A 13,013-nucleotide genomic window follows, 5' to 3' on the forward strand; every position below is an offset into this window, starting at 1 on the left:
TCTTGCTAGCTCTAGAAAGTAAGCATTTTATTTATTTAACATTTGTTTACCGGGAAAGTCTGACATGGAACAAAGCCAATTTTCAGTAGAGGCCCGGGGAGAAACACTCCAAATGCATGTCTTTGTGACATGGGAGGAAACCAGAGCACCCATAGGAAACCCACACAAATGCAGGGAGGACATGCAGACTCCACACAGAAGGCACCCCAGCTGGGTATTGAACCGGAGAACCTCTTGCTGTGAGGGGAAAATTCTTCTGCTGCACCATTGCACCGTCCACAAATAGGAAACAGTAATTCTTCAGTGAGTTAGGAAAATACAGTGATACTAGTTACAGATTGCTTTTCTGTATCTGTCTGAATCTTTTCATCTGTGTTATTATTTAGATTTCCTATGAACTGGAACTTTGGTGTTTATTACAAGTAGATATTCAGCATTTTCATGTTTTCTATTTTATTATGTGTTATTAAAAACATCTATACCTTTCATTGTGGCTGAGCTTTTAGAAAATAGTTTAACTTTCAAGAGTAATTGCTTTTATTTAGCAACACTGTGGGCTTCATGCTCCTGAAAGTCTTACTGCTGGGTTATTACTAACATTTGTATAAGTATTAATTTGACTAAGGGTAATTGGGTACCCTGGTAAGAGCCTTAAATTAGCTGCCTGGCAGCACTGAATCTACCTTAAAGTCTGGGCAGAGGGGGCATAGCTGGTAAATCTGTGCCAGTCTTTCTCAGGTGTGTGTGTATGTGAAAACCAAATCTTAAAGAGTGTGTATGCCAACTACTTGGAACAGGGACACAGAGCACCGGTTTCTGCAGAACGAAAGGTGGAGTCTTATTTGAGGCTTGGAGAAGAAGTCTAGCCCCAGGTCTGGAGTGTGCTCCCTGTGTGGTCTTAAGGAAAATTGTGCTTGGTGCAGAGAGCTGCATCTGAAAATACTGTGAATCCATTTTTGTTCCACATGAACATTCCTCACCGGTATCAGTGGTGAGGATTCAGGATTCTTGATTACTGGCCCAGGGGAGGGACGTCATGCTATGTCATATGTTGAAGCTGTCTTCTGCAGTGAGAGTATTATGGAAAGAGTTTCTCAAAGGTAATGCATACAGTTAGGGTCAGTAATAGGGTTATTAGACATTGCTAAGGTATTGCAGGGGGAAGACGATCCCTGCATGCAACTTTACTAATGCCTGCTTAGCCTAATGTTAGCCCAAATTCTAAACCTGTCCTAACCCTAACCATGCACCTAACTTTTGAAATTCCCTTTCTGTAACACTACCACTATTCACACAATTTATTTCTGAATGTGTTTTCAGGCTTTGCTGAATGGATTGAAAAAATCTTTTTTTTAATATCTTTTTTATGTCATTTTTTTCATTATGTTGATTTTGAAAATATTGGTATCAATCACTTTATTGTTGGTGTTTTTGCATTTCAATAAATCAATATATATTCATGCTTGTGATTGTGTGTGTGTGTGTGTGTGTGTGTGTGTGTGTGTGTGTGTGTGTGTGTGTGTAATTGTATGTATGAGTACATTTCTGCTGATTGTTAAAAATTTAACAAAACACAAAATATTGCGCAAGTTCGTTGATATTCAATAATAAAAATTCAAACACATTGATCAGAAATGTAAACAATAGCATTTAGATATGCATTCATGGTGGGTTTATGTCAGAAGATTGAGTATTCAGAAGCTTGAACTTCATATGGTTGATACTATATGTTCAACTTTCTGAAAACTTGAACAAAACAACAAAAATCTACATTTTTTTGCAGGGGGCAAGTTGCCTGCACCCCACACACCCCTTGCAAATTATATATATCCCTCTGAGATCACACTACAGTTGGGTAAGGGTGTCCCCCTGCACCCACCCACACCCCTGAAAATTATATATACCAATAGAGGGAAAAAGGGTAAATTTCCAAATCCCATTATACCATGATCTCCTTACAAATGCTTCAAGTGTTTGGAAAGCAAACATATGGTCTAAACCATATGAAGTTTGAGTTTCCAAACACTCGATCTTCTGTCATAAACCCATCATTACAGCTGGGAATTTTTATTCCACTTTTTCAGATGTGGTGCTCAATGAATTTCTAGTACTGTAACAAAATGTTTACTTTTTGGGGACTTTTACTCCTTCATTATGCTTGACCTCAATTATTTTCTTTCCTAAACTGTGTCAGGACACCCAGTATCCTTCAGGATATCACCCAATTTCATCTTCTCCAGTTTGAGTTTACCCAAACTGATTCATCCCTCAAAAAAAGGGATCAACAGTGGTAGAAAGGGAAGGCCAGAGTTTTTAAGTTTGTGGATTAATGTTAAACAGTTTAACAAAATGTAGCACCTGACTAACAGCTTACTTTCTTGACTCTTAAAAATGCATCTCACTATCTGGAGTTGGGCTTTATTTTGGGAAGCCTTGGTGACTTATGGGAGTCAAGAAGCTTTTTTGGACTGATATAATCTTCTTAATAACAGTCCTATGGCCCAAGTAATTACAAATGGCATAATTTCTCACTTTTACCCTACAGTGTGGGACATCTCTGCTGACTTTCTTCGTTGTTTGTTCTGAGTATTGAAACACCATCTACTTGCCTACATCAGCAACATAGAGATGCAAGTATCATTATTAATGGTAGCACAAGCAATTGTATTAATATTAATGGTACCACCACCAATGGTATCAGAATTAATGGTACCACCTCCAATGGTATCAGTATTAATGGTACCACCCCCAATGGTATCACTATTAATGGAATCACCTACAATGTTATCAGTATTAATGTTACCACCTGCAATGTTAGCAGTATTAATGGTACCACCTCCAATGGTATTAGAATTAATGGTAACCACCTCCAATGTTATCAATATTAGTTGCACCACCTGAAATAGCATCAATATTAATGGTACCACCTCCGATGGTATCAATATTAATGGTCCACCTCCAGTGATATCAGTATTAATAATACCACCTGCAATGGTATCAGTATTAATGGTACCACCTCCAACGGTATCAATATTCATGGGACCACCTCCAATGGTATCAGTATTAATGGTACCACCTGCAATGGTATCAGTATTAATGGTGCGACATCCAATGGTATCGATATTAATGGTACCACCTCCAATGGTATTAATATTAATGGTACCACCAGCAATAGTATCAATATTAATGGTACGACCTCCAATGTTATCAATATTAATGGTACCCCCTCCAATGGTATGAATATTAATGGTACCACATCCAATGTTATCAATATTATTAGTACCACATGCAATGGTATCAATATTAATGGTACCACCTCCAATGGTATAAATATTGATAGTATCATATCCAATGGTATAAGTATAAATGTTAGCCAACTCCAATGGTATCAATATTAATGGTAACATGTCCAATGGTATCAGTATTAATTGTACCACCTCCAAAGGTATCAGTATTAATGAGATGACCTACAAAGGTATCAGTATTAATGGTACCACCCACAGTGTTATAAATATTAAGGGCACCACCTCCAATGGTATCAGTATTAATGGTACCACCTCCACTGTAATCAATATTAATGGTTCAACCTCCAATGGTATCAGTATTAATGGTACCACCTGCAATAGTATCAGTATTAATGGTACCATCTCCAATGTTATCAATATTAATGGTACCACTACAAAGATATCAATATCAATGGTACAACCTCCAAGGGTATTAATACTAATGGTACCACCTCTAATGGTATCAGTATTAATGGTGCCACCTCCAATGGTATCAATGTTAATGGCACCACCTCCAGTGGTATTAATATTAATGGTACAACCTCCAATGGTATCAATATTAATGGTACCACTTCCAAGGGTATCAATATTAATGGTACCACCTGCAATGGTGTTAGTATTAATGGTACCACCTGCAATGGTATCAGTATTAAAGTCACCACCTCCAGTGTTATCAATATTAATGGGACCACATCCAAAGGTATCAATATTAATGGTACCATCTGCAATGGTATCAGTATTAATGGTATCACCTCCAATGTTATGAATATTAATGGTACCCCGTGCAATGGTATCAATGTTAATGGTACCACCTCCAATGGTATCAATATCAATGGTACCAATTCCAATGGTATCAGTATTTTGGTACAACCTCCAATGGTATCAATATTTATGGTACCATCTCCAGTGGTATTAATATTACTGGCACCACCTCCAATGGTATCAATATTAATGGTATCACCTCTAATGGTATTAATATTAATGGTACCACCTCCAGTGGTATCAATATTATTGGTACCACCTCCAATGGTTTCAGTATCAATGGTAACACCGTAAATGGTATCAATATTAATGGTACCATCTCCAGTGGTATTAATATTACTGGCACCACCTCCAGTGGTATCAATATTAATGGTATCACCCCCAATAGTATTAATATTAATGGTACCACCTCCAGTGGTATCAATATTATTGGTACCACCTCCAATGGTATCAGTATCAATGGTAACACCGTAAATGATATCAATATTAATGGTACCACTTCCAATTGTATCAGAATTAATGGTAGCACCTCCAATGGTATTAATATTAATGGTACCACATCCAATGGTATCAATATTAATGGTACCACATCCAATGGTATCAATATCAATGGTATCACCTCCACTGGTATTAATATTAATGGGACCACCTCCAAAGTATCAATATTAGTGTAAAAACCTGCAATGGTATCAGTATTAATGGTATCACTTCCAATGTTATGAATATTAATGGTACCCCCTGCAACGGTATCAATGTTAATGGTACCACCCCCAACGGTATCAATATCAGTGGTCCCAATTCCAATGGTATAAGTATTAATGGTACCACCTCCAATGGTATCAATATTTATGGTACCACCTCCAGTGGTATTAATATTAATGGTACCACCACCAATGTTATCAATATTAATGGTACCACATCCAATGGTATCAGTATTAATTGTACCACCTCCAATGGTATCATTATTAATGGTACCACCTTCAATGGTATCAGTATTAATGGCAACACCTAAATTGTATCAATATTAATGGTACCACCCCGAATGGTATCACTATTAATGGTACCACCTGCAATGGTATCAGTATTAATGGTACCACATTCAATGTTATCAATATTAATGGTACCTCTTACAGTAGTATTAATATTAATGGTACCACCTGCAATAGTATCAGTATTAATGGCAAAACCTGCAATGGTATCACTATTAATGGAACCACCTCCAATGGCATTAATACTAATGGTAACACCTCCAATGGTATCAATATTTATGGTATCACCTCCAGTGGTATTAATATTAATGGCACCACCTCCAATTGTATCAATATTAATGGTACCACCTCCAATGGTATTAATATTAATGGCACCACCTCCAATGGTATCAATATTAATGGTAGCAACTGCAATGGTGTCAGTATTAATGGTATCACCTGCAATGGTATCAGTATTAATGGCACCACCTCCAATGATATCAATATTAAAGGTACCACCTGCAATGGTATCAATATTAATGGTACCACCTCCAATGGTATCAATATTAATGGTACCACTTACAATGGTATCAGTATTAATGGTTCCACCATGGATAGTATCATTATTAATATTACCATTTTCAGTGGTATTAATATTAATGGTACCACCTACAATGGTATCAGTATTAATGGTACCACCTCCAGTGGTATCAATATTAATCGTACCACCTCCAATGGTATCACTATTAATGGTACCACCTCTAATGGCATCAGTATTAATGGAACCCTTCCAATTGTTTCAATATTAATGCTACCACCTCCAATCATATCAATAATACTAATGATAACACCTCCAATGGTATTAATATTGATTGAACCACCTCAACTAATATCAATATTAATTGCACCTCCTTCAATGGCATCATTTTCAAATCTAGGTGCTTAGGATTTTCCTCTCTCTTCCCCCCTTGGCTGACCTGGTGTGACTTAGTGTAAGTTTCTTCATTGTATGGATCTTTTACTGCTTTTTGTGCAACTGAATGACCTGCTGCAAAACTCTGGTTCTGCAGAGACTGCTCAATTGTTTTCAGAGGCTCTATAAGTAACTAGTGACTTTACTGAATTTTTGTGGTAATATTTGTGTTTAAACTGAACCTTTACCAAGAGAAAGTGTATAATCAGAGCTCCTCCTTGCTGCATGTGTTTTTTAACATTTAAATTGCACACACACATTGAAGAAGTGCTTTTATGACTTGAATAACTTGGGCTAGCTATACATGAAGTGCTTTTACTGGCAATTTTCCAGTTGTGCAATTGTGAATAATTGATTTAGTTTTTCTGGTATATCTTTAAAATCTGGCAAGTGTTTATTTACTGCATTGCTCTCTTGCTTAGGTTTCTTAGCTATAAATCTTAGTTCATTCTGAAGTATGCTACTTTACCCGCCCCACCAAACCTTTCTGAATGCAGTATTATATACTAACTGCCTGTTGTTGCCTTCATGCTTACCCTAGAATTTCTGCTTTTCTCTTTTCCTAGTTGAACTCTACAGTTCCCTACAAAACGGTGTCTACAGGACTGCAATCAGTTTCTCTCAACATTTAAACAGAGTAGGTTACACACAAACAGCATTTGTTAAGCTTTCACTTACAGTCCTTTGTAATTAAGCAGGTCACCATATTGGTCAGCCATAGGGCTCTTTGTTTCTACTTGAGTGGTTGCCTCCTTCCCCTGTAACTGAAGTAAATTGACTCTTACATTAAGAGCTGTAATACTTTCCTTATAGCTTTAGGACACCTTAGGAAACCTTGTAAACTGCAATAGCCCTTCGTTAGCCCTCGCTATGCTCTCTTCGCTCCCTCCCTGCCCCAATTACCTCCCCCAGTACCTCTAAATTTATAGTACTATAGCCACTCCCCCACTTTCTAGATCCTATCTGCTTTCATCTGGGATAATTCCACCCACCCCCATTCTACTACCTACATTTTAATAGCACCTATTAGCTTTCATCTGGCATTCTCCCATCCCCCTTCCAGTACCTTTACCTCACCACTTTATCTTCTGGTGTTGCATCACCAGGTAAAACAGTTCCTTAACTCACTAGCTGAATCACATATAATGATATACTCCTCTTTACTACCCCTCTTGTTCACACCATACCTCCTTACCTTGTATGAAAACCAGTTTCTCATGGGATTTCAGGTCACAAAAGGCCATACTATCACCCCAGTTGTAAATCCTTCCACCTTCAACCATACTTAGAGTACCAGATCCTATCCAACATCTTGTTCAGTCTATCAACATCTCAACCCTAGGCACATTAGCTCTAGATCCAAACACTACCACAAACTAATAAACAAATTCCTGAAGTTCATCACCAAGTATAGAATCAACCTAATACTTGGTGGTGATATTCACCCCAACCCTGGCCCACTCACTTCAGATACACATACCCCCTCTACTTGTAATCTAAGCTACAAACCTACAATTAATAGGCCAACTAACTCTCTCCTAGTCTGTCATCTCAATATTAGAAGCATTAATAACAAGGTACATGAATTGCTTGCACTTCTGGATGTCCACTCCCCTGAGAGCCTCTGTTTATCTGAAACCTGGTTAAAACCTAACACTAAAGACAATGAAGTGTTACCACCTGGATACAACATACACAGGCTGGACCGTGCTTCGAGGAAGGGGGGTGGGGTAGCTGTACTCTATAAATCAGAGTTGAATGTCACCATAGATGTAATACAACCTCCTCAGATTAATAACTCAGAGATTCTTGCCACCAAATTGCAACTTAATAAAAATAAATGCATTAATATCATCTGTATGTACATTCCCCCAGGTAACAATATATCTACATTTGAAGATATCCTGCACTGGCTATCATGTCACTACCCCCAAGAAACCCTACTACTTGGAGACATTAACATAGACTGGGGCACCCATTCCTCAGAATCCCCAACCACCCATATTAACCTGCATGCATTTACACAAATCATATCCACCCCTACCAGGATAGGTAAACCCAACCAAAAAGAAAGTATACTCGACTGGGTACTCATAAACAGTCACCCCCAACTGTTCACCTCTGGTACCCTCCTTAATGGCCTAAGCGATCATCTTCTCACATATGTAATTAAGCACAAAACCATTAATTTCCAACAACCCTTAGTCAGAAAGGTTAGAAACAATAAAAACTTTGACCCTGCCAAATTCCAACAAGAACTAAACTCATGTAATTGGTCTATTCTAAAACACCTCCCCTTAGATGAAGCAGTAGCATACTTTAACAACAAATTCCTTGAGATCCTTGATTTGCATGCACCTGTTCGTTCAAAGAGAACCAAGGCAAAAACTGCACCATGGCTTTCTATAGAGTCTAAACTCAAAATTACCCTTAGAAACAAAACATGGGCTTTATGGCGTTCTTCTATAGACCCTCAAGACCACATTAAATACAGGCAATCCAGGAACGAAACCAAAAAATCAATTTTACAAGACAAAAAACAATACTACTGTAATTTACAGACAGTAAATCAAAATAACCCTCAGAAGTTTTGGGCAGGTTTAAATAATCTACTACATCCTGGACAAACTTCAATGCCAATCCCTGCTACTACTATTGATAAAACTCCTGAAGATGTTTCTGATAGTTTTAACCAATTCTTTACTGAGACAATTCAAGCCCTAGCTAGCCAACTACCTCCTAGCTCCTCTGATCCTGAAAGTAGCACCCCTAGAAACCTACTTGTGTTCAGCTTCCAACCAGTTGCCACTTCACTTATATGTACCTTGATCAAAAAATTAAAACCCACTACACTTTCTGCTGAGCAACTCCCTGCCGAGTACCTACAAAAATCAGCTGATGCTATTGCTTACCCCATCTCAATACTAATCAATCGAACCATAGTAGAAGCTAAAATTCCCACCATCTGGAAAATATCCTATGTAATCCCATTTCACAAAGGAGGCAGCTCTACTGAATTCTCCAATTATAGTTCAATAGCTATACTCTCTCCACTTGCAAAGATTATGTAAAAATGTATTCATAGACAACTCATGCACCACCTAATCCAAAATCGCCTTATGGCAGACACTCAGCATGGCTTCCGTCCTCATCACAGCACTGCTTCAGCCCTCCTAGCCTTTACTAACACCAGGGAGGTTAGGAGGGTGGCCTAATGGTTAAGGTGTTTGCCTTACAAACACAAGATGCAGGGTTTGAGCCTCACAAGGGACAATTGGCTAGGCTTAAAATGGCTCGCAAGAGCAGTTAGCTTAGTGCTAATCTACGAACCTATGAACCTATGAACCATAATCGCAACAATAATTATATATCCTCAGCCCTCTTTTTGGATCTTTCCAAGGCATTCAATATGGTTGATCACCAACTTTTAATCCACACCCTGCAAGCATTCTGTCTAGATACTGGAGCCCTTCAATGGTTTCAATCCTACCTGAATGGTCGACAGCAGGCTGTCATCTGGCAGAACAAACTCTCTAACCTTCTACCTAACACCCTTGGAGTACCACAAGGCTCTATACTAGGGCCCTTGCTGTTCTCCATCTTCATTAATGACCGTTATACTGTCATCCCAAAAGTCAGCTGTATCCAATATGCTGATGACTCTACTCTGATTTGCTCAGCCACATCTCCAGTAGAGTTATGGTCAGCTACCCAGACTACCTTTAGTACAATAGAAAACTGGCTTTCTGAACATAGTCTGATCCTAAATCCCAAAAAAACTAAAATGCTGTTATTTTTACCAACACGTAGATCTACTGCTTTCACCTTTACCATAAAATCAAATGATGGCACAATAATCTCCCCTGACCCATCTATTAGGTGTCATCATAGACAATAATCTAAAATTTGACCTACATGTTAACCAAACTATCAAAACCATCAATAAAAAACTAGGGTCACTTTACAGAATAAATGCCTTGCTAACTCCTCCAGCTAAAATTGCCATAGCTCGCTCTCACCTTCTTTCAACCCTTCTGTATGCATCCCCTCTACTCTCGAATTTAAACAAGACTGTCCTTAACAAACTCTCAATTTGCTACAACCACATTGCCAGGTTTGCCACTGGGCTGCCTTTTAGGACATATCATTGCATCAATCTAAATCAGCTTGGTTGGCTTGAACGACCCAGCCTAATCCAGTATAACCAACTAATTATGGCCTATAAAATCCTCTATAATCCGGACAATACTCCTGCACTTAAAAATATTATCACCCCCTATAACAATCATAGACCACTTCGATCCTCTAACAAACTACTAATTCAGACTAGCAAAATTAATAACACAGCCGGTGATTCTCTCTTTGCAAACTCTGTAAGTAGATCCTGGAACTCTCTTCCAGCTGATATTACCTTACTTTCCACCTTAGGTCAATTTAAAACTAGACTCAAACAACATTTGTCACTTAACTGGCTATGTCAATGTATCAAGCCTGGCTAACTCTCTCTAGAATGTGTAAAAACCTGTTAACTAGTTTACTGTGTAATTTAATTTAATCTTGACTTGTGCTCAGGATTAACTGTAACCTGTGGAACTTGTTTAACTTGCTTATTTATGTAATCTCTGTAAATAGTCTGTTTGTAATATGTAATGCTGGTATTATGTAATGCTGTATCTGCTTACCCTTGGAGCTTTTCTCCCCGGGCCTCTGCTGAAAATGGACATGCATCCAGTCAGACTATCCCGGTCAACAAATGTAAAATAAAAATAAAATAAAAAATATTAATGGTACCACCTCCAATGGTATCAATATTAATGGTACCACCTTCAATGCTATCAATATTAATGGTACCATCTCCAATGGTATTAATATTAATGGTACCACCTCCAATGGTATTAATATTAATAGTACCACCTCCAATGTTATCAATATTAATGGTACCACATCCAATGGTATCAGTATTAATGGTACCACCTCCAATGGTATCATTATTAATGGTAACTCCTCCACTGGTATTAATATTAATGGTAAAACCTGCAATGTTATGAGTATTAATGGTACCACCTGCAATGGTATTGGTATTAATGGTACCACCTCCAATGGTATCAATATTAATGGTATCACCTCCAATGGTATTAGTATTAATGGTACCAACTCAAATGGTATCAATATTAATGGTACCACCTCCAATGATATTAATATTAAAGGTAGCATGTGCAATGGTATTAATGTTAATGGTACTACCTCCACTGTTATCAGTATTAATGGCACCACCTGCAATGGTTTCAGTATTAATGGTACCACCTCCAATTGTATCAATATTAATGGTACCACCTGCAATGGTATCAATATTAATGGTACCACGTCCAAAGGTATCAATATTAATGGTTCCACCTCCAATGGTATTAATATTAATGGTACCACCTTCAATGCTATCAGTATTAATGGTACCACTTCCAATGTTATCAATATTGATGGTACCACATCCAATCTTACAAATATTAATGGTTCCACCTCCAATGGTATCAATATTAATGGCACTAGCTCCAGTGGTATTAATATTAATGGTACCACCTCCAATGGTATCAATATTAATAGTACCACCTGCAATGGTATCAATATTAATGGTACCATCTCCAATGGTATCAATATTAATGGTACCACCTACAGTGGTATCAGTATTAATGGTACCACTGTCAATGGTATCAATAGTAATGGTCCCACCTCCATTGGTATTAATATTAATGGTACCAACTCCAATGGTATCAGTATTAATGGTACCACCTCCAGTGGTAGCAATATTAATGGCACCACCTCCAATGGTATTAATATTAATGGTACAGCCACCAATGGTATCAATATTAATGCTACCACATGCAATGGTATCAGTATTAATGGTACCACCTCCAATGCTATCAGTATTAAAGGTACCACCTCCAATAGTATCAATATTAATGGTACTGCCTCTAATGGTATCAGTATTAAAGGTACCACCTCCAATGTTATCAATATTAATGGTATCACCTCCAATGGTATCAGTAATAATGGTACCACCTCCAGTGGTATCAATATTAATGGTACCACCTCCACTGGTATTAATATTAATGCTACCACCCCCAATGGCATCAATATTAATGGTAACCCCTGCAATGGTATCAGTATTAATGGTACAACTTCCAATGGTATCAGTATTAATGGTACCACCTCCAATAGTATCAGTATTAATGGTACCACCTCCAGTGGTATTACTATTAATGGTACAACCTTCAATGCTATCAATATTAATGGTACCACCTCTAATGGTATTAATATTAATGGTACTACTTCCAATGTTGTCAGTATTAATGGTACCAACTCCAATGGTATTAAGATTCATGGTACCACCTCCAATGTTATCAATATTATTGGTACCACCTCCAATTGTATCAATAATAATGGTACCACCTCCAATGGTATCATTATTAATGGTAACCTTCAATGGTATCAGCATTAATGGGACCACCTCCAATGGTATCAATATTAATGGTACCACCTCCAATGGTATCAGTAATAATGGTACCCCCTCCAATGGAATCATTATTAATGGTACCACCTTCAATGGTATCAGTATTAATGGGACCACCTCCAATTTTATCAATATTATTGGTAACACCTCCAATGGTATCGGTATTAATGGTACCACCTCCAATGGTATTAATATTAATGGTACCACCTTCAATGCTATCAATATTAATGGTTCCACCTCTAATGCTATTAATATTAATGGTACCACCTCCAATGTTATCAATATTAATGGTATCAACTCCAATTGTATTTATATTCATGGTAACACCTCCAATGTTATCAATATTAATGGTACCACCTCCACTTGTATCAATATTAATGGTACTACCTCCAATGGTATCATTATTAATGGTACCACCTTCAATGGTAACAGTATTAATGAGACCACCTCCAATGGTATCAATATTAATGGTACCACATCCAGTGGTATCAGTATTAATTGTACCACCTCCAATGGTATCA

The 13,013-nt window shown here is 37.7% G+C and overlaps 1 protein-coding gene across 1 annotated transcript; it reads right to left on the reverse strand.

Annotated features, from left to right (window-relative positions):
• Positions 1-3,676: 3,676 nt before the first annotated feature.
• On the reverse strand, positions 3,677-12,363 carry LOC122810819 (uncharacterized PPE family protein PPE24-like). The gene is given in 5 exon segments (XM_044082378.1): positions 3,677-4,146; positions 4,149-4,904; positions 11,349-11,591; positions 11,679-12,131; positions 12,252-12,363. Coding segments are annotated over 5 exon segments (2,034 nt in total).
• Between the last annotated feature and the right edge of the window lie 650 nt (positions 12,364-13,013).

The sequence above is a fragment of the Protopterus annectens genome, chromosome 9.part0, assembly GCF_019279795.1.
Source record: "Protopterus annectens isolate FY-2018-M chromosome 9.part0, PAN1.0, whole genome shotgun sequence".
NCBI classification, from domain to species: Eukaryota; Metazoa; Chordata; order Ceratodontiformes; family Protopteridae; genus Protopterus; species Protopterus annectens.